Source organism: Corvus cornix, chromosome 18 (genome assembly GCF_000738735.6).
Source record: "Corvus cornix cornix isolate S_Up_H32 chromosome 18, ASM73873v5, whole genome shotgun sequence".
Taxonomy (NCBI): Eukaryota; Metazoa; Chordata; class Aves; order Passeriformes; family Corvidae; genus Corvus; species Corvus cornix.
The window spans coordinates 11,477,408-11,500,886 of record NC_046347.1 but is presented as its reverse complement, the minus strand read 5'-3'; the positions used below and the strand labels follow the sequence as shown (position 1 = coordinate 11,500,886).

Genomic DNA, 23,479 nt, shown 5'->3' with positions numbered 1-23,479 from the left:
CGCGGCGTGAGCGGGAGGCGCGGCGGGGTCCCCCCACCCCCCCGCCTTTTCCCACCCCCCCTTCCCTCCCCCCCCCACCCCCCCAACCACACACCCCCCGGTTCCCTTTGCTGCAGGAGCAGCCGGTGCATGGGCAGTGCACGGGCACCGGCAGGAGCACGCTGCGCCACCCCCGCCACGGGACCGCACTCGCCCCGCGCGCGGAACGCCCCTCCGGTAAGTAACTGCGATCCGCGGGTGGGTTTTTTTTGTTGTTGTTGTTGTTGTTGTTTGGGGGTTATTTTAATTTCGGGCGCTCCGGGGTTATTGTTTGTTGTGTTTTTTGTTGTTTTGTTTTTTTTTTTTTACGCCTTAACAATTTTTTTGGCGTTATTTATTTTGGTTTTTTGGGCGTTAATTTTTTTTTTTAATTGCGTTTAGGGCATTATTTTTATTTGTGTTTTGGGCATTATGGGGTTTTTTTTGCTTTGCCTACTTGGATTTATTACATTTTTAATTCTTGGGCGTTAATTATTTAGCATTTTGTAATTTTTTTCAATTTATTTTTTGCAAATTTCTTTTTTATTTTTTTTTTTCATTTTTACCTTATAATTTATTTTTTCGCTTTATTTGTTTGCACCTTAATATTTCTTTGCATCTTTCCGGCATCAAAATATTTTCTACGTTCGTCTTTTTCCTACAAAAATATTTTTTCTCTTCATCTTTTTTCCCCCAAAATATTTTCCCCTGTATCTCTTCCCACCAAAATATTTTCCCCTTCATCTTTTCCAATTAAAACATTTTTTCCCTTTCATCTCTTTATATTAAAACATGTTTCCCTGAAAACCCGTCGCTTTAAAACGCTTCGCCTTAAAATTTTGTTCATTAAAATTTTGTGCGTGAAAACATTTGTTCATTAAATCATTTGCTCATCAAACGCTGCTTCACTAAACAGTGCGCCTTCAAACATTTTCGCATCGAGCCCTTTCTGCCTTAAATTTTTTGCTTTAAATATTTTTCCCTTTCAATTATTTCCCATTAATTTTTTCGCTTTACACTTGTTTTTTTAATCTCAATTTAAAAAAAAAAATCCCAAACCAAACCAACCTCTTTCGCATATTTGCCTCAGCTTTATTTAAGGAAATACACATGTTTTGTTCCCGGCCCGTGTTTCTCCCCCCGGGGCTCGCCCCGGCGTTCCCCCCGGTCCCCGCGGCCCCGGCCGGGCCCCTCGCGCCCCCCGGCCGCGCTCGCCGCCCCGCGCCCCTTTGTTCGCCACCGCCCGGCCCGTGCCCGGCTCCCCCCGCCGGATTGGGCCCCCCGGCCCCGGCGCTGCCAGAACAATGACCCGGCGGGCGGGAGCCGCGGCCGGGCACCGGCAGAGACCGGGAACCGCGGCCGGGAGACCGGGCAAATCCGGGGAAACCGGGGCAGGGCGCGGGGACGGACCAGGGAACCGGGGCGAGGAGGGTCAGGACAGCGGGAAATATCGGGCAAGCGGGGCCGGGGGAACCGGGCTGGAGGGAAGACGGGGAAACACCGAGGAACCGGGGTGGGGAAGGAAGGAAACCGGGGAACCGCGGCGAGGGAGGCGCCGAGCACCGGGGAGACAACGGGAAGCGGGGAAAGCAAGGGCGAGCGGGGCCGAGCCCCAGGGAGATACGGTTGGTGAACCGGGAGAGATAAAAGAAGCGAGCGCCGGGAAACCGGAACCCGAGCAGCGGCCAGAAAGGGTCGGAGCCGCGGGAACCGGGCCCCGGGAGCGGGGACAGCCGTGCCCGGGCTCCGGGCAACAGGGATTGAGAAGCGGGAGTACTGGATAAAGGGGGGGCTGCCCTCCGGGAGCACCGGGAACATGGAGTGGAGGGGGCTGTGCGCTGCGGAAACTGGGGATCATGAACTGGGAGTAACTGGGGGAAGGGGGGGCCGTGTTCCGGGGATGGCAGGCAACAGGGACCGTGCGCCGCGGGTACCAGGGAACCCGGGGCCCTGCGAACCGCAGAGAAAGGGGGCTGTTGTACCGGGGAAACGGGGAGCGGCGTGCTGGGGCGCGGGGCTCTGGGGTGCAGGAATGGCCGTACCCCCACCCCGGTTGTGCTCTCACTCTCTCCTTTCTCTCCCTGTGCCAGGAGCGGAGGATGAGCCGACAGCCCCGGCGCGGAGCGCGGCACGACGCCCGCCGAGCCGGCCCGGCGCGGCGCTGAGCATCGCCCACGAGCCGTGTCGGGGTCCCGCCGAGCCCCCCGCGGGTGGGTGCCCCCGGCATGGACGGCCGTGACTTCGCGCCCCCGCCGCGGCTGCTGTCGGAGCGGGGCAGCCTGGGCCACCGGCACGGCACGGGGCGCGTGGCGGGGTCGGCACACGGGGCCGTGCAGCCCCCCGGACACTTCCAGCCCACCAAGTACTTCCCGGCGCCCATCTCCATGGCCACGCACACAGGTCAGAGGGGTCGGGGCGGCCGCGGTGTGGGGGGCCGGGAGGGGTTGGGAGGCTCGGCGCGGCCCCGGGAGCTCGGCACGGCCCCGGGAGCTCGGCCTCCCTTTGTGCTGACCTCGCTGTCACCCGCGTCCGGTGGTTTTGGGGTAAGGACTCGCACACACGGGGGACATCCCCCCACCCGGCCGCTCCGCCGGCGCGGGAGGAGCGTGACCCCGGGCTCCGCCGGCGAGATCCCGGTGCCGGGACAAGGAGGCGCGTTCGGGGTGAACAAGGAGGCCGTTATGCGCGGGGCCGTGGGGCGGCGGTGGAAGGTCACCGAGCCCGGGCTCGATGTTCGGCGCCGAAGTGTCAGGGTGCGAAGGGGTTCGCGGCGCGTGTTCGCCGCGGCAGCTGCCGGAGCTGGACAAAGCGCGGCACACGGCCGAGCTCGGCACGGCCAACCAGCACCGGCGCGGGGTCACCGGATCCGGCGTCCGCGGCGAGCTGCCCGCGCGGCTTTGTCTGCGGCATGTGCTCGGCTGCAGCCGGGCACGGCTGAACCGGGGTGCACAGCGCCTAAACCGGGGTTCGCTGCGCGGGGGCTTTGAGGGCGCAGCCGGCGGGGAGCACCCTGCCGCTGCTGAGCTCCGGGATGGGGCCGGAGCGGGAGCAGGGCCGGAGCGGGAGCCGTGTGCCGGCTCGGCGCGGCGCAGCCCCGGGGCCCCTCGCTTCCCGCCGGCGCAGGCGGTTGTCTGGCCGCGGCACGGCGGCAGCGCCGGTTATTGTCGCCGCCTTGATGAGCTGTGAATACTAATAAAATTATATCTGCTTTAATGGATTACAATTAGTGCGTGGATTAGGGCGGGGGGCACGGCCGGGCCGGCGCGGGGGGGTGGCAGCCGTGGGGGCTCTTGGAAGGAGGTGGAAAGCGGGGGCACCGGGGGGTGCCGGGGAGGCGGCGCCGGATCGGGCCCGCGGCCGGGGCGGTTTCGCTTTGTGCCGGCGGCCCCCGCTGCCGGGACCACCGCCGGGCTCGGGGGGCCACCCTGGCTTCCCCCAGCTTTGTTGGGTGAGGAGTGCGGACGGGGGCTTGGAGCCGGGCCCCGGGATGGGGGATACGGGTAGGGGCTCGGCCGCTCTCCGGCTCGCGGTGACCGCGCGGGGGATCCCGGAGGGACGCCGGGGTGCTGCTGGCTTCCCTCCGGCTTCCCGCCGCGGCGGCGTCTCCGTGCAGGACCCTCACACCCGCCGGGGCCTGGGCGACACATGGGAGCCCGAACGCACCGGAGGTTGTTAAAATAACATGGATCCGGCTAAAAATACCCCGGCAGAAACGCGCCGAAAAAAAAAAAAATTGAAAAAAAAAAAAAACAGAGAAGCCAAACCCAACAACAGAACGAGCTAAAAATATTCCGGCTTTGGCAGGGCCGGCGCAGCCGGAGCGCTTCCCAGCGAGCTGCGCTCCGAGGCTCCGCGCGGCCGGAACGCTGCTGGGGCGGATAAACCGGAGCATTGAGTGGCCGGCACGGTGCCGGTGGGACGGGGGTCCCCATCCCCAGCACCCCGTGTCCCCCCGGCACGGCCCGGCCGCGGTGCCGGCAGCCGTGGCAGCGTGGCGCGGTAATTACCGCCGATGATTGATAATTACCCCACCCAGCGCACGGAGCCAGCCCGCGGTTGGCCGTGGCGGGGCGATGCCGGTGCGGCACGCGGCACCCGGGGGGGCACGGCGGGGCTGGGGGGGCTCCGGCCGCGCTCCCCCAAATGGCTCCCGGCGTGGGGCCGGACTACACCTCCCAGGAGCCTTTGCCGGGCCCGGCGGCCGCCCTGGGAATGGGAGATAAAACTGTTTTCCTTGATTTTATTAAAGCCGTAACTCAGGGCCGCACGTTGTTGGAACCGAACGCTCCGGATGGCGTCGGGTTTGGCACCGGCACCGGGTGGGTGATGGCAGTGCCCAGGGAGGGGAGGATGGAGACCCCAGGAGCCACCAGAGCCCACCCAGGTTGGGTGCAGCCTCTGCACCCCAATTGTAGTGGGTCCCACTGCCACAGCACACCCCGTGCTGAGCAGGGCCGGGGGTCCCAGTGCCTCTGCCACAAGCAGGGGTGGGAAGCTCTGGCAGAGGCCCGGCTGAGCCACGCTGGGGCCTGGCTGCAATTTTTGCCCTTCGGATATTTTTGTGGACTAGTGGAGAGTTGTGACTGCGCCGGGCTGATTGTCACCATGGCCGAGCTCTCGGCCGGGAGCAGCGTGGCCGTGCCGGTGTGTGGCTTGACCAGGGGGGTGTGCATGTGCATCCCAGTGCGGGTGTGCAGCCTGCCCGTGGGGGTGTGCATCCCAGTGTGCATCCCAGTGTGAATCCCAGTGTGCATCCCAGTGCTGACCTGCAGCCTGGCCTTGGCAATGCCGGTGTGCGTCCTGGTGCTGGCACGCAGCCTGGCCATGACAGTGCAGGTCCCGGTGCACATCCCGGTGCATCCCAGGGTGTATCCCAGAGGCAGTGAGTCGGCAGCTGGATGTGCTCCCGCACCTGTCCCCTCCCTGGATTATGCCGCAGGCTGGGTGCTGTGCGGGTCCTGGCATGGTTTTGAGGGGGGATTTGGGTGGTGATGGTGGGAGGCAGGTGGGGATGGTGCCCCTGGCTGGGTGGTGACACAGGGCCGGGTGCCAGCGCTGCAGCCGCTCCACATCACTGCTTCCCTGGAGACGGGATCTGACGAGGGGCTGGAGGCCGCAGCACGGCTCCAGCACGGCTCCGGTGCAGGGGCTCCCTGCTCCCCCCACCCCCCATGCGGTGCATTGCCAAAAGTAAGTGTCAAAGTTAAACCAGATTTGGAGATTAACTGGGCTGCTCCTTGGTAGCCACAAGGCGCCGGGGGCTGCACGTGGCCGGTGGGAGCAGCGGGATGTGCAGAACCCTGGATCCTGCGGAATTACCCCGGCTCTCACAGAGTCATCCCCGAGTGGTTCCACTGTTCCTTAGTCATGAGCTGGATCTAGGCGGAGATGTTGCCACGTGCCGGGCTCTGGGGGACAGGCAGCTGCCACCAGCCCCTGACGCTGCCCGGGGAACAATGGGGAGTGGATGGGCTCCACGGAGAATTTGGGGGCCACTCTGCGTAGCCCTGGCTCCTCAGGACCCCCAGCCCTGCCTGTGCCCTGACTGCCCCACAGCATCACCCCAGGGCAGGGTCTGACCCTGCTGGGTGCTGGGGTCCCCCAGCCCTGGGGGAAGCGGGGTAGACGAGTCCTCCCCCCACCAGGACCCACGTGTGTGACATTCACAGGAGCTGCACAGGGTGCCCACAGGCCCACATTTTGGGGGGTTCCTGGGAAGGGTCCCTGTGCATGGCATCCATGTGACATCAGGATTGGGGTGGGACATCAGGACCCCCAGGACCGGACCCTCCCTGGTCCCTGTGCTCCAGAAATGGTCTGGCAAGGCACGTGTGTGTCAGGTTGTGCTCTGGGTGTGCAAATCATGCTCTGGGTGTGAAAGTCACACGTGCAGGGAGCATGCACTGAGCACACGCGTGTGCCAGCCGTGCCAGCAGCTTTTCCCAGCTGTGCCAGCAGTGTTTTCCAGCTGTGTGCATCACCCTCGTGAGCCTCAGTGAGTGTGCAAGCACTGAGTGTGCAGTGGCTGTGGCCAGTGCAGCTGCCGGTGGCATTCCGGAGGGGATAACCCGTTGGATAACACTGGGATGGCCCTCCTGGCCCTGTCGGGCACATTCCAGCAGTGTTTCACCACTGCAGCGTTCATGTAGTGCCGTAACAATATGGATTCAGTTGGAGTTACAGCACCGAGGGAGCCAGAGCCCATTTATTCCCTGTATGCCAAATTTTTAAAGGGGCCGTGTGGGTTGTGAAGCACGTGGGGGGGGGGGGGATGGGGGCTGCCCACCACCCCCTGCCCGATTTGGGGGGGCCCAGGTTGCCGCTGCCAGGGTCCCTGCCAGCTCCCAGCCCTCCGCCCGCGGCCCCAGCTCCATTAGGAATGTTCCAGCCCCAAAATAGCCGAGGGAGAAACCCAACCCTGCGCACGTCCCCCCCGCCACCGCACAGCCCTGGGTCTGTCACCGCCTTGGGGATCCCAGAGGAGCCGTGGGCTGAACCCTCCCAGGACCACGGCCCCCCCTCCACACGCTGGCCCTGAAACTTTCTGCTTTCCCAACACATTCCCATCTGTGCTGCACTTGGAGTGGGGGCGAGGAGCAGCTGGAGGGAAGGGAACACCTCTTGTTGCCCCCTCCTGAGTCCCCCCGGTGCCCCCCACCCCCCTCGGCGCTGTCAGTGTGGCTATGCTGAGACCTGGCACACTTGTCACACGTGTGACCCTCTGCAGATTCGGGGCCAAGGGAAATTTCGCGCCGGAGCCGGAGCGATGCCGGCGGGGCTGAGTCACGGCACCGGCCTCGGGGAGCCCAGCCAGGGAATTCCCAGGGTGACGCTGCCGGGGGGCGGCGGGGGGGGCCGGGCTGGGACCCCGCAGCCCATCTGTCCCGTGCTGGCAGCCGGCCCCACGGTGCTGTGCCCGTCCTGGCGCGGGGCTCCGCCGGCGCTGCCGGCTCATCGGTGGCACGAGTTGTGCCCGGTCTCCGGGACTGGCAGCACGGGCTGCTCCGACACTGGTGGCTTATCAGTGACACGAGCTGTGCACGTCCTCAGTGACCCGTCCCTGTCGTGTCCTCGCCATCACCGTGGCTGGCGGGGCAGAACCAGGGGGCTGCTCCGTGCCCCTGCTCAGTGCTGCGCGTGGCAGAGCATGAGCATGCAGGGGGCCGTGGCGAGTGGGAACGGGGATCGGCAGTGCCGGCCACGGGCCCAGCGCGCACCGGGGGACCCGTGAGTCAGCGGGTGGGCGGTGGGGAGCGGCGGCCCCACGGCCCCCCCCGGGACACTCCGGCCCCGCCGCCATCGGGCGGGGTGAGGGGTTATTTTTTTCCAGCCCGTTTCACAGCTTCCAGAAAAGTCTCATTCTGGAAACCTCGGCTTCCCGCCCGGCACAGCCGCCCGGCACGCTGCCGGCTCCACGCCTGCGCGGGGTCCCCCGGCACGGCCGGGGCTGTGGTGCACGGGGTGGGTTTGCCACGGGCAGGGCTGAGCAGGGATCCCCCGGGACGCGTTGGCACAGCGGGATGTGCCCACCCATCCCGGTGCATGTCCGGTTCCCAGAGCTGCGGGTGGGATGCGGCCGTGCCCCCGGCCCACGCGGCCCTGCCCGCCTCGGCCTCGCCACGGAGGAAGGAGTGAAGCTGCCTGAAACCACATCCCGACACTCATCCCAGAGGCATCCCGGTGGGATTAGCCGGGGAGCGTGGGCCGGCTTAGAGAGCAGCATCGCTTCCTGCCCCGGCCGGGCGGGCAGCCAGCCCGCGCTCCACACCACGCCACGCGTGCCGAGCTGTGCTGAGCCGTGCCGAGCCGTGCCACGGCCGCTCCGGCACACACGGAAATGGGGAGCGGGGCCACACGGTGAGGGGCAGCTGCTCCCCCATCCCAGCTCCCCCATCCGGCTCCCCCCATCCGGCTCCCCCCATTCCGGCTCCCCCCGCCCAGCCGCTGGCCACCAGCTCCAAAGTTTCCACCATGATCTCACAGCTTGGCCGGGATGGGGGGCGGGATGGGGAGCACCGGCCATGGGCCTCCCCAAGGGTGCTGGGGGCCCCCCCGGGCTGCGCGGGAGGCAGCAGGGTCAGGGTCGGGGTCAGGGCTGTCCCCCCTCCTTGCACTCACACACATGTGCACACACACACAAACATGGCACGGCACAGCCCACGTCCCTGGATCTTGGGATTGTCCTGGCACTGGGAGCAGCCGGTGTCCCCTCGGGGGAGCAGCAGCGTGGGGAGCCACACGCATGTGCAAAGCCTCCCGTGTGCTGGCACACGTGTGCGTGCTTAGGACACGCACAGGGCAGGGCTCTGGTGCCCCTTGCACGGCTCTGCTGTGCCTCGCACACTCTGGAGCACATCTGAGCCCCGTGGGGCTGGGGGTGTGAGGGACGTGCGTGCACGAGGGGTGTGACCGCACAGGGGACGCGGGTGCTCACAGGGGATGTGCACGAGGGACAGGGTGACGTGAGGGACGTGGTAACGCGAGGGGTGTGAGCACGAGGGCTGTGTGCGCCCAGGGGCTGTGTGTGCACAAGGGACACAGTCACACGAGGGACACGTGGCACGAGCGCTGTGTGTGCACGAGGGCTGTGTGTGCCCAGGGGCTGCACCCCTGACTGTGCCCTCTCCCTGCAGGCCGGCAGCAGCCTGATGGGGAGTGCCCCCCCCTCCTCCTTCATGGGGGGCTTCCTGAGTGGCAGCCTGGGCTCGGGGGGGCCCAGCCACCCTGCCGGCCCCGCCGCCTCCCCCCAGAACCGGCCTTCTGTGGGCCCCACTCCGGCACCTCCCAGATCTGGTTCTCCCACTCCCACGAAGGTGAGTGGGCACCGGGGTGGGGATGGGCTGTGGGTCCAGGGTGGCTGGAGGCAGTCATGGCTCTGCCCAGTGCCAGTGGTCACGTCCTACCAGTGCCCACATGCACGGGATCCAGACCCGCTGGGTCAGTGGCTGCTGGGTGATGGGGGTGGGTACGGCCACCATCATGCCCCAAAACCCTTGGGCATCCACGGGGACCAGGCTCAGACCCCACTACTGGGGTTCAGGGTGGCCGGAGAGGCTCCTGCCGGCCTGAGGCTGGGCCACCTCCTGTCACTGGTGATGATGAACCTGGACAGGGATGCCCGTGTTGGGGCAGGTGACAGTGTGGGGACCCCCCCCCCCCGCGGCAGCCCTGGTTAAACCGAGTCCCTATGCCCCCCCATGTGCTGGCGTCTCCGTCCCGCCGGAGGAGCGGGAGCGGGGCGGCGGTGCTGGCGCGGGGCCCTGGCAGCCGGCCCGGCTGGTAGTTTGACCGGCTGCCAGCTGGCTCCCGGCGTTCCGGGGGGGCACGGGGGGACGGGGACGGGCAGTGCACGCGGCTGATGGACAGCCCGCCCGAGCCGTGCCGAGCCGAGCCAAGTACGGCCACTGCTGACACGAGTTTGGGGGGGGGTCTCAGTCCTTTCCCCCCCGGCTCCCAGAGGGTGGGAGGGGTCTCAGCCTGGAGGGGATCGCAGGCTCTGCAGAGAATTCCCAGCTGGAGCGGTGCAGGTTGGGGTGCCGGGGGCAGGTGCCACCCCAGCCCCGCTGACTCGGTGTCCCCAGCCCCGGGGTACCCCCGCTTCTCCGGGAGCTTGGCCTCCACCTTCCTGCCCATGGGCCACCTGGACCACCACGGCAATGGCAACGTGCTCTATGGCCAGCACCGTTTCTACGAGAGCCAGAAAGGCAGGTACCGGGGTACCGGGGCCACCAGGGACCCGCACGGGGGTGCGTGTCCCCAGCCGGGCAGGGGTGGGGGGCTGGGTGCCGGAGCAGGTGGTACCGGAGCAGCGGGTGGGGTGGTGGGTGCCGGTCCCGGCCCCGCTCCTGCTGTTCACTGTGTTGTGGCAGGCGCTAATGGGGCCGTTGTTTGGGTGGGACACGGACCTAACGAGCCCGACCCTTCCTCCCGCTCCTCCCCTCACTGCTGCGGCCGCCGGTTGGGTGGGGGGTGCGCGGGGGTCTCACCCATCGCCCTCCCCTCCAGATAACTTCTACCTGCGGAACCTTCCGGCGCAGCCCCCCCTGCTCCCTGCCAGCCACGGCTTCCCCGGCATCGCCCGCGCCGCCCCCGGGCCCCCCGCCGGCTCCTGCAGCCGGGAGCGGGACGCCGGCCCCCTCCCCAAGACCCCCAAGGACTACGAGCGCTTCCTGGCGGGCAAGGAGAAGGGGGGCAAGGGGGACCCCAAGGAGCGGCTGCCCGAGGAGGACCCGAAGGAGCGGCACAAGGCGGTGCTGCCGGTGCCGCCCGAGGGGCACTGCAAGGAGGGGGGTGCCGCCGCGGGGGTCCGGCGACGGGCGCCCCAAGCCCCTGGCCTCGTGCCTGCTGGGGGCCAAGGGGCTGGACGGGGACGGTGCCCGCGCCGCGCTGCCCAGCTGTGCCGGGAGCGCCCTGCCCCGCGCCGCCCGCTGCGCCCCCAAGGAGCGGGAGCCGGGGGTCCCCGAGGCCCCCCAGCCCTACGGCGAGGCGGTGGAGCGGCGGCAGATGCTGCACCACGCCGTGTCCTACGCCGTGCCCGCCGCCGGCTCCTTCCCCTGCCTCCCGCTCCACGCCGGCCCCGAGGTGCTGTGCCCGCTGCCCGAGCCCCCCGCCCGCGAGCTGAAGCTCAGCGGGGCTACGCTGGTGCCCTCGGTGGGGCCCCCGACGGACAAGAGCCGCTCCTTCCAGGCGGAGTCCGGCGGGATGGAGCGCGGGGACGGCAAGGAGCGGCACTCCGAGGCGGGCACTGAGCCCTACGGTGCCCCCTACCACCACCCGCTGAAGGCCGAGGGGCCGGCGGAGCGGCGGCTGGAGTGGGGGGCTCCGGGTACACGGCTGAAGGGGCTGGAGTACTGGGGGGGGGCGCAGCCGAAGGACCCCCTTCTCGGGCCGGTGCCCGGCGCCCAAAGGCGGGTCTGGAGAAGGGCTACTTCGAGGTGCCGCCGGCCCCTGACTGCTCCCTCGCGCCCCCCCGGCCCGACCCCCTGGGCGTCCGCGTCGGCCCCTCCTGCTGCACTTTAGAGAAGGGCCCCCCAAGGACCTCCCGGCCCAGAAGGTGGCCCGGATCCGGCACCAGCAGCACCCCGAGGCGGAGGCGGCCGAGGGCAAGCGCAAGCCCCTGGAGTTGGGTGCCCTGGGGGTACGGCGGGCACCCCCTGCCCCCCTGGGGGGTGCAGGGCCAGGGGCCCCCCCTGGCTGTGGCGGAGGAGCGGAAGGGGGGGCCCTACCTGGACCCCTTCGGCGCGGGGCTGGTGCGGGCACAGGAGGTGCCCAACGCCCCTGACGAGGTGTCGGCCATGAAGAACCTGCTCAAGTACAGCAACGGGGCACTGCTGGGGGGGCAGAAGGGCCCCCCTTCGTGGGGCTGGGCAGCGCCAAGGGCAGCTGCGCCCACCAGGATGCCAAATTCCCATCGGGAAAGGGTCAGCCGGAGCTGGAGCGGCCGGACTGCGCCCGCGGCCGGGAGCACGAGGCGTTGGGCCCCGGCGGCACCGAGGGCGAGGTGCGGCAGGCCGCCCGTGGGCATCGCGGTGGCCGTGGCGCGGCAAGAAGGACACGCTGGGCCGCCACGAGCCCTACGGCCACCGGCGGCACCGGCAGCACCGGGCGGCAGCGGGCGGCTGCGGGAGTGAAAGGTAAGGGCTGGGGAGGGGACCGGGGTGGCGGGGGGCTGCCGGTGCCATGCTGATGCCACCGTGGTGTCCCCGTGGCAGCGGGCACCGCGCGCCCCGTGCACCTGATGGAGCTGGAGGCGGAGGAGAGCGGGAGCCGCTGTGCGAGGAGCGCCTGGGGCTGCCCGGGAGGGACATCCTGCTCCAGTGAGTGATGGGGTGCTGCTGGGGGAGAGGGGGGACCCTGGTGTGAAGGGCAGAAATGTACTGTACGTGCTTTTTGGGGTGCAGGGATGGGAGATGGGATCCCAATGGATGGCGTTGGGGGTGCATTTGGGAGATCGGGGTCCCTGTGGGTGTTGGTCATGCAGGGATGGGAGATGGGTCCTTTTTAGGGGTGCAGGGAAGGATGCTGCGGTCCTGGGGTGCTGCTGGGGGTGCAGGGGTGGGAGAATGGGGTCCCTGGGGGTGCAGGGGTGGGCGGTGCCAGTTGCTGCCCCCCCACTCTATGTATCCCCTGTTCCCGCAGGGACACACAAGGACCTGGTGGAGTTCGCCCGGATGCACCCATCGGGGGGGTGTCCTGGGGAGCTGACCCCCCACCTGATGATGGGGGGGGCTCGTCGCTGCCGGGCGGGGCAGCTCGGGGGGGACCCGCTGCCACGCCCACCCTGCACACACGCACTGGCTGCCCCGCACCCGGCAGCCCTCCATCTGGATGGGGGGACACTCCTATGGTCAGTGCCGGCTTTGGGGGAAGTTGGGTGGGTGCTGAACCCCAGCAATGGGGTGCTGACCAGACCCCCCATCCCCACCAGGCCATCGGGCACCCCGCCCTGCACCAGAACCTGCCCCCTGCCTTCCTGCCTCATGCCCAGCGCCATGCAGCCGGTGTTCCCCCTCGCCCAGGACCCCCTGCCCAGCTCGTCATCCTCCCCACGGAGCCCCCCACCCATGGCACCCCCCACACGCTGGGTGAGCCTGAGACACCCGGCTTGTGCTGGGATGGGGGTCCTGGAGGCTGGGGGGGCTGAGAGAGAGGAGAGGGGGTCCTTGGGGGTGCAGCCTGGGAGATGGGGGGTCACTGGAGGCACTTTTGGGCGTTCATGGGTGATGGGGTCGCTGGGGGTACTGCTTGGGGATGCAGGAGTGGGAGATGGGTCTCTGGGGCACTTTCGGGGCTGGAGGGGAGGGGGGGTGGGGTCCTTGCAGGTGCTTTCGGGGTTCAGGGGTGGGAGATGGAGGTCTCTGGGGGTGCTGCCAGGGTCGCAGGGCTGGGGTTGGGCACTGCTGAGGTCTGTGGGGTGACCCTGAAGAGGGTGCCCGATTGATCCCCCTGCTGCCGGCAGCTGACGTGATGGACCAGGCGTCGCTGTGGCCCCCCATGTACCCGGGCCGGGGTCCCGGTGCCCACCTGCAGCACACGGGGCAGCTCCCCGTGTACCCACGGTCGCAGTTCCTGCGGGCAGCAGGAGCTCTATGCCCTGCAGCAGCAGCAGCAGCAGCAACAGCAGCAGCAGCAGCAGCAGCAACGGGCGGCCCAGGCCCTCGAGAATCCAGCGCCAGGTGCACGGCCAGGTGCCAGGGGGCTGGGATGGGATGGGATGGGATGGGATGGGATGGGATGGGATGTGGGGCTGGCTGGAGGATGCAGGGTGGGATGGAGGTTGGGGTGGAGGGCGGGTTATGGGACTGGGGTGGGAGATATGGGGAAGGACTCGGGGCCTGGGGACAGGTGGTGGGGCACAGACTGGACCATGGGGCTGGATGGGGATGTGGGGTGCAGGGCTGAGATGTGGGATGCAGGAACCAGGCTGTGGGGCGGGCACTGACACGCGTCACGCCCGTTGTACCCCGCAGCGGAAAGCCGGAGGAGCAGCCCCTGGAGCTGGAGGAAGGGGGTCCCGAGAAGCCCTCAAACCCTCCCACAAAGCAGTTGCCTTAAATCCCCCGGCCTAAGGGCCTGACCTCGGCGGCCCCCGCGCCCCCCAAGCTGTCCCCGTGCTGCCACTCGCCGGCCCTGCGGCACCCGGCCAAGGCCCCGTGACCCTGCCCACGGCCCCCTGCACTTTACCCGCCTAGCCCCGCCGCCAGCCCCGCCGTGGCCCCCGCTCGCCGGCCGCCAGCCCCCTGCCCGCTCCCAGCAAAGGGCGGCGACGGCGAGGACGCGCGGGGCGAGGGGCAGCCCCCGCGCCGGCTACCCCAAACCGCTGGAGCCAGGTAGGACCGCGGGGACGGGGCACGGGAGGAGGGCGGGCGGGGGGAAACCGGGGCGTCCCCGCTGATCACCGCCCGCTCCCCGCAGACCTGCCCCCCGGGTATGGCTACCCCGCCGCCGCCATGGGCTACCCCGCGGCGCACTCGGCCGAGCCGGCGGACCCCGACCCCGTGCACGCCGGCTCCCCGCCCGCCGAGCCCCGAGCAGTCCCGCACCTTCAGCCCCACGGCCGAGGCGCTGCGGGAGCCGGGCCCCCGCGGGACCCCCCGGCCGAGGGTCCCGGGACGCTGCTGCACCGGCACCACCTGCTGCTCCCCCGGGGCCGCTCTGCGGGGAGCGGGGCGCAGCGCCGGCCGGCGGCGGCACCGAGGAGCCCTTCGGGGGGCACCGGGAGGGGCTCAGGGAGCGCCGGAGCAGCCGGAGCAGCAGCACCCCGTGCCCGAGGGAGGGGGCTCCCCGCTGCCCCCCACTGCGGAGGAGGAGGAAGAGGAGGAGGATGAGGACGAGGAGGAGGAAGAAGGCGACAGCGATGGCTCGGAGCCAGAGGGCAGCTGCGACGAGGAGGAGGATGGTGGACGTCCCCGCTGGGCACCAGGCCTGCTCGGGCGGGCTGGAGGCGCTGATCGCCGCCGGCATCGACCTGGGGGAGCTGCCGGCGCTAGAGGAACCCGAGGAGCCCCCCCCCGGCCCCCCCCTTCGCCCGCCCCCCACCCCTCAGGGATCCCGGCATCGCCCTGCTCAGGCGAACTCGCCGACCTGGAGCTGCGCCGGCGCCGCTGTGACCTGGCAGGGAAGGTGGGTGACGCCCGGTGCCCCCAATTGTCCCCAGCATGCCCTGGTGACTCCCAGGCACCCCTGGTGTTTCCAGGATCCTCCAGTACCCCTTGTCCTGGGGGGCTGCGTGCCGTGCCGTGCCGTGCCCGTGCCGTGCCCCACTCGCAGCCAAGTGCTCGGCTCCAGCGCTGGCTCCAGGCAGGCGCCGGGATTCCCTCCCAGCTCGGCTTCCCCAGGGAATCCCGGAGGCCCAGCGGGGATGGCCGCACAGCCTGGCACATCCCCAGCCTCGCGGAGGGAGGGAGGGAGCGTGGAGGGGGACCCTGTGCTGGGTTCAGTGGGGACACTGTGGGGTGATGGGGTGGCTGTGGGGTCCCACTCCCCATGCTTGGGGTGGTGGGATGGGCACTGGGTCGGCCGTGGCCAGGTGAGGCACATCACCATGGCCCTCGCAGCTGGGGGTCTGCTCCTGTGCCCCCCAGCCCCCCAAGAGCCAGCGCAGGGGTCCGGGATGTCCATCCTTGCTGACCCCGTGCCGTCCCCACAGGTGAGGATGAGGAGCTGCTGGCCTTCAACCTGCAGAACCTGGCCACGGTGGCGGCCGCCTGGTCGCTGGTGGAGGCGGCGGGGCGGGAGGGCAGCCCCCCGCACTCAGCCCCCTGCCCGTGTCCCCCCGGCCCGCGCCCGCGTCCCCCGGCGCAAGTACACGTGGACCCCCAAAACCAAGGCCGTGAGTGTCTCCCAGAGGGGGCGGAGCGGGGATGAGCTGTGCAGGTCTCAGCCCTGGTGTTGAGGCTGCTGGCGCTGCCAGCTGTGCCCAAACCTCCCCGGCCCCCCCAGGTGTGCCCGCTGAAGGCGGCCATGGAGGCAGCTGAACACGCAGGAGGTGGAGGTGCGGATGCGCCTGGCCGAGCTCCAGCGCCGCTACAAGGAGAAGCAGCGGGAGCTGGTGAGGCATGCAGGCGGCGCCACGACCACGAGTACGTCCCGTCCCCATCCCCATCCCCGTCCTCATCCTGAGCCTGGGGAACAGGGGCAGCGCTGACAGCCATCTGTGCAATGAGTTGGGCCTGTCCTTGTGTGGCGGCGGGGGCTCTGCTGACCGTGCCCACGTTTTCCAGGCGTGACGAGAGCTCCCGGAGCCCGGCGCGGCGTGGGCCGGGGCGGCCGAGGAAGCGGGAAAACACTCCAGTGCCCTGGGCAGGGCCGAGAGCCGCAAGGTCAAGTGAGTGACCGGTGCCGCGTGTTCCCCCTTGGCCCAGGGGAAAAAATTAATCTTCAGGTTTTATGTCACAAGACGTTAGTGAGAGAGGGGAGGGAGGGGGAAGAGGGAGCCGGCAGCTGGGGCGTGCAGGAGCCAGCCAGCGTGGGGTCTGGATCCATCTGGGATGTGGTGCAGGGCCCTTCTGGGGGATGCAGGATGAGGCTGAGGGGTGCAGGGTCCCCCCAGCAGCCCCACGGGCACCGTGCCCACACCGTGTCCCCCCAGGGCGGTGAAGACCAGCCTGTCCCTGCTGTGTGCTGAGCTGCGGGGGGACCCCGAGCCCCAGAAGAAGAGGAGCAAACTGGCGGGGGGACCTTCGGCAGCCTCCAGGGCTCCCCGGTGAGTCCCACAGGGTCTGGGGGGTGTGTTTTGTCCCCAAAGCCCCCCGAGTTCCCCCAGTGTGGGGTCCTCTGGCCTGTGTGGTGACTCATGGGGTGTCACAGCTGAAGCAGAAGGTGAAGGGCAAGGGGCTGCCCCCCGGGCTCAGCCCCTTCCGCCGGAGGGACCCCAACCCTGGCGCCCGCATCCAGAAGAAGCTGAACCGGCCCAAGGGCTCCAAGGGCTCCAAGTACCAGGGGCAGGACCCCGGTCCCGGCAGCCCCCCACTTCAGAGGCAAGGCGGGCACAGGGATGGGGTGCGGGATTGGGGTGGGGGTGAGGGGTCTGGGGTGGGAGTGATGGGGTGAGATCCAGGATGGGAGACAGGGTCAGGATGGGGATGTGGTTGGGAGGCGGTGTGGGGCTGAGGACAGGGATGTGGGATCTGGCATGGGGACAGGGATGTGAGGTCAGGGTTGGCGTTCCGGGGTCTGGTGTGGGACTGGGGGTTCAGGGTCGAAGCTGGGGGTGCAGGATTCAGCACAGGGATGGGGGCTGAGTCCAGCGTGGGACTGCGGAGTGGATGCTGGGTGTCCAGGACAGGTGTGGGGGGGTGGCTCATGCCAGGGGGTCACACATGGCCCCAGCTTACCCCATCCTTCACTGGGGGTGCAGGGACTACCCCTGGGTGCAGGGTCCCTCACCAGTGTCCCCTCCCCTCGCAGACGAGCCTGAGGGGGACACGGACAGTGAGGAGGGGGACGAGGAGCCGGGGCTGTCATTGCCCGCAGGGCCGGTGGCTGTGCTGGGGCCCTCCCCATCCTCCGTGGTGAAGATGGAGGCCAACGAGAAGGCCAAGAAGAAGAAGGAGAGGCAGGGGCTGCTAGGTAATGGGATTCCCCCCGGGAATGTCGGCGGGCACAGGGGCGAGGACCCCCGGGGTCCGTGCTGGGACTGGGTGGGCAACCGTGAGGTGCTCTGAGCCTGGACCTCCCTGGGGTCCCCGGAGCCCTGTCACCCGTGGGGTGCCCTGACCCCTGTTCCCCCCAGGTCCCTGCCGCCTGGGCAGCCCCGAGGGGAGGTGAAGATCAAGCGGCGGCCGGTGAAGCCGGGGGGAGCTGGGAAGCTGGAGAAGGTGCCGGGCCGGCGGAAGGCGGGGGGCTGCCCCGAGGGCAGCAAGAAGAAGCTGAAAGCCAAGGCCAAGGAGAGCCTGAGGCCCCAGCCCCCGGCGGCCCCAGCCCCCGGGAGCCCCGGCAGCCTCTTTGGGGGCACCGACCCCCGGCTGTTGGGGCCGCGGGACGAGGGGGCTCGGCTGGGAGAGAGGGGCAAGAAGGGCACCCGCAAGAGCAAAGGGCTGCAGGCGGCCCTCAGGGTGAGCAGGGGCTGGGGTGGGGGCACCCCTGGGCTGGGGGGCAGGGAGGTGTGGGGTCTGGATGTGCTAGGGGCACCGATGGGACCAGGGCATGCAGGAGCTGGGCGTGTTGGAGGGTTCTGGTGAGATGGGGGTGCAGGTTTCTGGGAGCGGTTGTGGGGCACTGATGGAACTGTGGGGTGCGGAGGGATGGGGGCACGTTTTTGCACAGGCTGTGGGTGCTGGGGGAGCTGAGGGAGCACCAGTGCAGGGACCGGGGTGGTGGGAGGCACCGGTGAGCCCTGGGGGGGCTGGGGTCACACAGAGGGGTCATTGGCCGGCCCTGACCTTCCCCTGCAGCGCAAGAACGGGGCGCTCTCGCTGGCCCTCTCCCCCCGGAGCGCCAAGACCATCCTGAGCAAGGGCAAGAAGCTGGCCAAGGTCAAGAGCAAAGTGGCCACCAAACAGGTGAGACCCGGGGGGACTGCCCCACCCCGGCACGGCCCCCTTTGCCCCACCCACCCGAGCCCCTCCCGCAGTGCAAGGGCCGGGCCGTCAGCAAACTCCTGGAGAGCTTCACTGTGGAGGACGACTTCGACTTCGACGACAACAGCAGCTTCTCGGAGGAGGAGGAGGAGCTGGGGGGCTGCCTGGCAGGGGGGCGCGCGGGGGGTGCCCCACGCCTGCGCCATCCAGAAGGAGGATCTGCGGGATGGGCTGCACATCCTGATCCCAAGGAGGACAGCCTGCTCTACGCCGGCAGCGTGCGCACCATCCAGCCCCCGACATGTGAGTGGGGGCTCCAGGGCTCCCAGACATTTGGGGGGGGGTCGCAGATATTTGGGGGGGGCACTGAGGTGGGTGCTGAGCCCTTCTGTGCCCACTCCCCAGCTACAGCATCATCATCGAGGGTGAGCGGGGGAACCGGCAGCGCATCTACTCGCAGGAGCAGCTGCTGCAGGAGGCGGTGAGTGGGGGGAGGTCGGGCTGGGGACCAGGGTGAGGGGTCAGCGCGGGGGTCCCGCACCCCACAGACCCTGACACGGTGCTTCCTGCAGGTCCTCGATGTCCGGCCGCAGTCGCGCCGGAGCCTCCCGCCCGGCACCCGCGTCTGCGCCTACTGGAGCCAGAAATCCCGGTGCCTCTATCCGGGGAATGTGGTGCGAGGTGAGGCGGGGGGGGTCAGCCGGTGGGGTGGGCGGTGCCGGGGATCCGTGCCCATCCCAACAGCCCCCTGTGCCGCAGGCTCCTCCAGCGACGAGGAGGAGGAGGATGCCGAGGCCGTGCTGGTGGAGTTCGATGATGGGGACACGGGACACATCGCTGTGTCCAACATCCGCCTGCTGCCCCCCGACTTCAAGATCCAATGTGAGGGGCCGGGGTGGGATCACGGGATTTGGGGCGCTGTGTGGGGAGCACGGGGCCACCCTGACCCCCCGCTCCCTGCAGGCACCGAGCCCTCCCCGGCCCTGCTGGTGTCCAGCTCCTGCCGGCGGGCGAAGCGGGCGTGCGGCGACGTGGGCACCCTGGGGCGCTGCCCCCCACGCTCTGCCCGACCACGGCCCCCAGCCCCCCCGGAATTCCGGCAGGAAGGCGGCCGGCAAGGAGAAAAGTGGTATGGGGGGAAAGGAGCAGGATACCCTGCTGGGCTGGGATGAGGGAAATGGTGTTGGGATGAGGAAAGGCACTGGGATGCGAGGAGGAGTTTTTGGGATGGGAGAAGGATGCTGGGATGCGAGAAGGAGATTTTGGGATGGGAGAAGGATGCTGGGATGCAGGGAACAGTGCTGGGTTGTGGGGAAGGCTGTTGGGATGCGGGGAAAGGTGCTGGGATGTAGGCAGGGGAGCAGATTCATGGAAGGAGGCAGGGATGTATGGAGGGGTGCTGGGATGCAGAGATGGGGTTAAGGGGGCTGGGAATATTGGGGTGCAGAGAAGGGTGAGGAGCTGGGGTTGGAGGAAGGGGTGGCACGATGAGGGATGGAGATCAGCCCCAGATCATCCCTCCCTCCCTCCTCCTGTGGCCTCCGGACGCCTGACCCCCGTGTTCTGCAGGCAAAGCCGTGGAGGGGCTGTCGGGGGGCCGGGGGCCGGCGCTGGGCGATGCCGCGGCCGGGCGGCGCGGAGGGTCCCTGCTCAGCTGGGCCACCGTGGCGCAGACCAAGCGGAAGGCGGCGAACAAGGGCTCGGCCGTGCTCCAGAACCTCTTCCAGGTCAACGGCAGTGCCAAGAAGCTGCGGGCCAAGGAGACCCTGTTCCCTCTGCACCACCACCACCACCACCTCGCTGCCCTGTCTTCGGCAACGCCTTTGGCGCCGACTCCTTCGGCCGCATCGCCAGCTCCTACGGCTCCTTCGGCGCCGGCGCTGGGCTGGTGCTGCCGGCGGCCCAGAAGCTCCTGCGCTCCAAGAAAGCCGAGCGGCTGGAGGCCGAGGTGGGCAGGAGCGGGCGCAGGAAGGCGGCGGGCAGCGAGTTCCTGGTCAAGCTGGACCATGAAGGGGTGACGTCCCCAAGAACAAGACGTGCAAGGCGCTGCTGTTGGCCGAGAAGGACTTTGGGGCCAGGCTGGAGCGGCCGCTGGGCAGCCACGGCTACGGACACGCCGGCCTGGGCGGCCGGGAGCGCAGGGGCCGCGCGGCCGCACACCCGCTGCCCGTGGGGCTGGCGCTGCGCAAGTACTCGGGCACGGGGACTTCGCCCTGAACTGCGACAGCGACTGCCACAGCTCCTACTCGGACATGGATGAGGACGAGGACGCGGGTGGGCTCGGCGCCGACGTCCCCTCGCGCTTCATGACGCGCCTCTCCGTGTCCTCCTCTTCCTCGGGCTCCTCCACCTCGTCCAGCTCCGGCTCCATCTCCACCTCCAGCCTCTGCTCCTCGGACAATGAGGATTCCTCCTACAGCTCGGAGGACGAGGACTCGGCGCTGCTGCTCCAGACCTGCCTGTCGCACCCGGTGCCGGCGCTGCTGGCGCAGCCGGACGCGCTGCGGCCCAAGGGCGCCGCGCCCCAGCGCTGCTTCCTGTCCAAGGCGGCCGCCGCCGGCCCCAAGGCCAAGCTCAAGCGCAAGGACCCCCTCAGCTTCGCCAAAGCCAAAGAGTTCTCCCGGCGGCAGCGCCTGCCCTCGGTGGAAAACCGGCCAAAGATCTCCGCCTTCCTGCCCGCACGCCAGCTCTGGAGGTGGTCGGGGAACCCACGCAGGTAAGGAACCCCACGGGCAGCTGCCATGGCACAGCCGGCACCCGGCTCTTGGCGCGGGCAGTGCCCACCATGGGCACCCACCTCGGCACGGTTTGGGAGGGAAGGAGCAAGCCCAGCTTGGTGCAGGTGCGTGGGGATACGTGGGGTGCCCCGTGCTCAGGGCAGAGCCTTGGACGCTCAGGTGCTGTGGCACCGCTGTGTCCCCTGCGGCCAGGGCGCTGCTCGGCTCTGAGCCCTGCCCTGGCACTGCTCTCCGTGTCGCCCTGGGCTGTCCCCATGCCAGGCTGGGGAGTCCCCGTGCCAGCCCTGAGCCCGTGTCCCTCTCCCCAGCGGCGCGGCATGAAGGGCAAGGCGCGGAAGCTGTTCTACAAGGCCATCGTGCGGGGCAAGGAGACGCTGCGCGTGGGCGACTGCGCCGTGTTCCTGTCGGCCGGGCGGCCCAACCTGCCCTACATCGGCCGCATCGAGAGCATGTGGGAGTCCTGGGCCAGCAACATGGTGGTCAAGGTCAAGTGGTTCTACCACCCCGAGGAGACCAAGCTGGGCAAGCGCCAGAGTGATGGCAAGGTGAGGGCAGGGCTCCGGGGGCAGGTAGCCACATGCCAGGTCAGGTAGCCACGTGCCAGGTCAGGTAGCCATGTGCCATGTCATGTGGCCACACATCATCTCAGGTAGCCACACATCATGTCATGCCAGGGAGCCACGCACCACATCAGGTAGCCATGTACCAGGGCGAGTAGCCATATACCATGTCTGGTACACATGTGTCATGTCAGGTAGCCACATACCGTGCCAGGTAGCCACGTCCCATGTCATGTAGCCACACGTGGCCATGCACCACATCAGGTAGCCACATACAGTGTCAAGTAGCCACATTACCTACCTCAGGTAGCCATGTAGGTGGCATCATGCACCATGCCAGGTGGCCATGTCCCACAGCAGGCAGCCATATCCCACAGAAGGTAGCCATGTCCCACAGCAGGTAGCCATGTCCCCCAGCAGGTAGCCATGTCCCCCAGCAGGTAGCCATATCCCACACCAGGTAGCCATGTCTCCCAGCAGGTAGCCATGTCCCCCAGCAGGTAGCCACGTGGCAGCCCAGGCAGCGGCAGTGACGGCGCCTTGTCCCCGCAGAACGCGCTGTACCAGTCGTGCCACGAGGACGAGAACGACGTGCAGACCATCTCGCACAAGTGCCAGGTGGTGGGCCGGGAGCACTACGAGCAGCTGACGCGCGGCCGCCGCTGCCAGGACCGCCAGGACCTCTATTACCTGGCGGGCACCTACGACCCCACCACGGGCCGCCTGGTGACCGCCGACGGGGTGCCCATCCTGTGCTGACCCCCGGGGTGCCCGGCCCCTGCTGACCCCCGGGGTGCCCGCCCTGTGCTGACCCCACCCGGCTCTTATGCAAAGGGTGGCGCGGGGACACGGGGGCACATCGGGGGGCGCGGGGGGGGCTCCCCTACAAGCCATAACTTTCCCTAGTACCTCTGACTGTTTGCCAGCAGGTGAAGCAGAAATCAGGTGTGTTGTTCTATTTATTTTGCCTGTAAATATTGTATTTCTTCCGGGAAGTTTTATGGAAAAGCGAGAAAGGAAAACAAACAAACAAACAAAAAAAAAAAGACAAAAAATGATGAAAAAAAAAATCACAAAAAAATAATAATAATCCTCGGGGAAGGGGGGGGGGTGGGGTCGTTTCAGTGCACTGTGTCCCCCAGCCGGGGACGGGGACAGCGGGGAGCGCTGTACAGAGGGGCCAGGGCGGGGGGCTCGGCCCGGGCGGGGGCCCAGCGCCGCCGTCCCCAGTGCAATAGCGGGGTGACCGCGGGGGGGACACCCCGGGGGGACCACGGGGACCCCGCGGGGCCGGCGGACGCTGGCCCGTCCCGCCGCCGCTGCCTGGAAAATATGTACAGGGGCTTTTCCAGTGTAAACACTAAAAAAAAAAAAAAAAAAAAAAAAAAAAAAAAAAAAAAAAAAAAATCCCACAAAACAGGATTAAAAAAAAAAAAATAACCCAAAAGGACAAAAAAACAAAAAAAAAAGGAGCAAAGGGTTAAACAAAGGTTTTATGAGCCGCCACTCCTGTAAAGGCCTTTTACTATGGAACTTTTTTATGGATAACTTGGCTTATGAATAAATATATGAACCGTTGCTGGCGCCGGCTCCGCCCTCGGCTCTGCCTCAGTTTCCCTCGTGCTGTGACCACCCCGGGAACCCCCAGTTACGGATCAGGGATGGAGCAGGAATGGGTCAGGGATGGGTCAGGGATGCAGGGATGGGTCAGGGATGGAACAAGGCTGGATCAGGAATGGAACAGGGATGCAGGGCTGGATCAGGGATGCAGGGATGGAACAGGGATGCAGGGATGGACCAGAGCTGGATCAGGGATGGAGCAGGGGTGCAGGGATGGAGCAGGGATGGAAAAAGGGTGGATCAGGGATGGATCGGGGTGGACCAGGGATGGATCAGGGATGGAGCAGGGCTGGAGCAGGGGTGGAACAAGGCTGGATCAGGGATGGATCGGGGATGCAGGGATGGATCGGGGATGGATCAGGGATGGATCAGGGATGGATTAGGGCTGGAGCAGGGATGCAGGGATGGAGCAGGGCTGGATCAGGGATGGATGGGGGATGCAGGGATGGATCAGGGATGGATCAGGGATGCAGGGATGGAGCAGGGATGCAGGGATGGATCGGGGCTGGATCAGGGCTGGATC

At 67.7% G+C, this 23,479-nt stretch overlaps 2 protein-coding genes across 2 annotated transcripts; both read left to right on the top strand.

Moving 5' to 3' along the window:
• Positions 1–87: 87 nt before the first annotated feature.
• Positions 88–22,406, top strand: BAHCC1 (BAH domain and coiled-coil containing 1). The gene is given in 51 exon segments (XM_039562586.1): positions 88–216; positions 2,109–2,418; positions 8,653–8,757; positions 8,760–8,831; positions 9,600–9,722; positions 10,024–10,309; positions 10,311–10,982; positions 10,984–11,152; positions 11,154–11,366; positions 11,369–11,527; positions 11,529–11,564; positions 11,566–11,644; positions 11,730–11,771; positions 11,774–11,841; positions 12,165–12,286; positions 12,288–12,367; positions 12,450–12,602; positions 12,977–13,092; positions 13,094–13,205; positions 13,488–13,588; positions 13,772–13,847; positions 13,933–14,207; positions 14,441–14,640; positions 14,714–14,817; positions 15,167–15,290; positions 15,292–15,349; positions 15,460–15,486; positions 15,488–15,574; positions 15,577–15,599; positions 15,741–15,848; positions 16,109–16,222; positions 16,265–16,283; positions 16,327–16,531; positions 16,927–17,088; positions 17,252–17,275; positions 17,278–17,573; positions 17,913–18,020; positions 18,092–18,234; positions 18,236–18,279; positions 18,282–18,345; positions 18,444–18,519; positions 18,611–18,719; positions 18,798–18,920; positions 19,002–19,071; positions 19,073–19,167; positions 19,608–19,828; positions 19,831–20,056; positions 20,059–20,235; positions 20,238–20,754; positions 21,066–21,321; positions 21,889–22,406. Coding segments are annotated over 50 exon segments (7,221 nt in total). The 5' UTR covers positions 88–216; positions 2,109–2,243; the 3' UTR covers positions 22,096–22,406.
• Positions 2,427–3,234, top strand: LOC120410940. The gene has a single exon (XM_039562059.1). The coding sequence runs from the start codon at positions 2,749–2,751 to the stop codon at positions 3,202–3,204; it is 456 nt and encodes a 151-aa protein (XP_039417993.1). The 5' UTR covers positions 2,427–2,748; the 3' UTR covers positions 3,205–3,234.
• Positions 22,407–23,479: the final 1,073 nt, after the last annotated feature.

Coding starts and splice junctions, on each gene's coding strand:
- LOC120410940 (XM_039562059.1), top strand. CDS start 2,749: ATGTTCGGCGCCGAAGTGTCAGGGTGCGAAGGGGTTCGCGGCGCGTGT.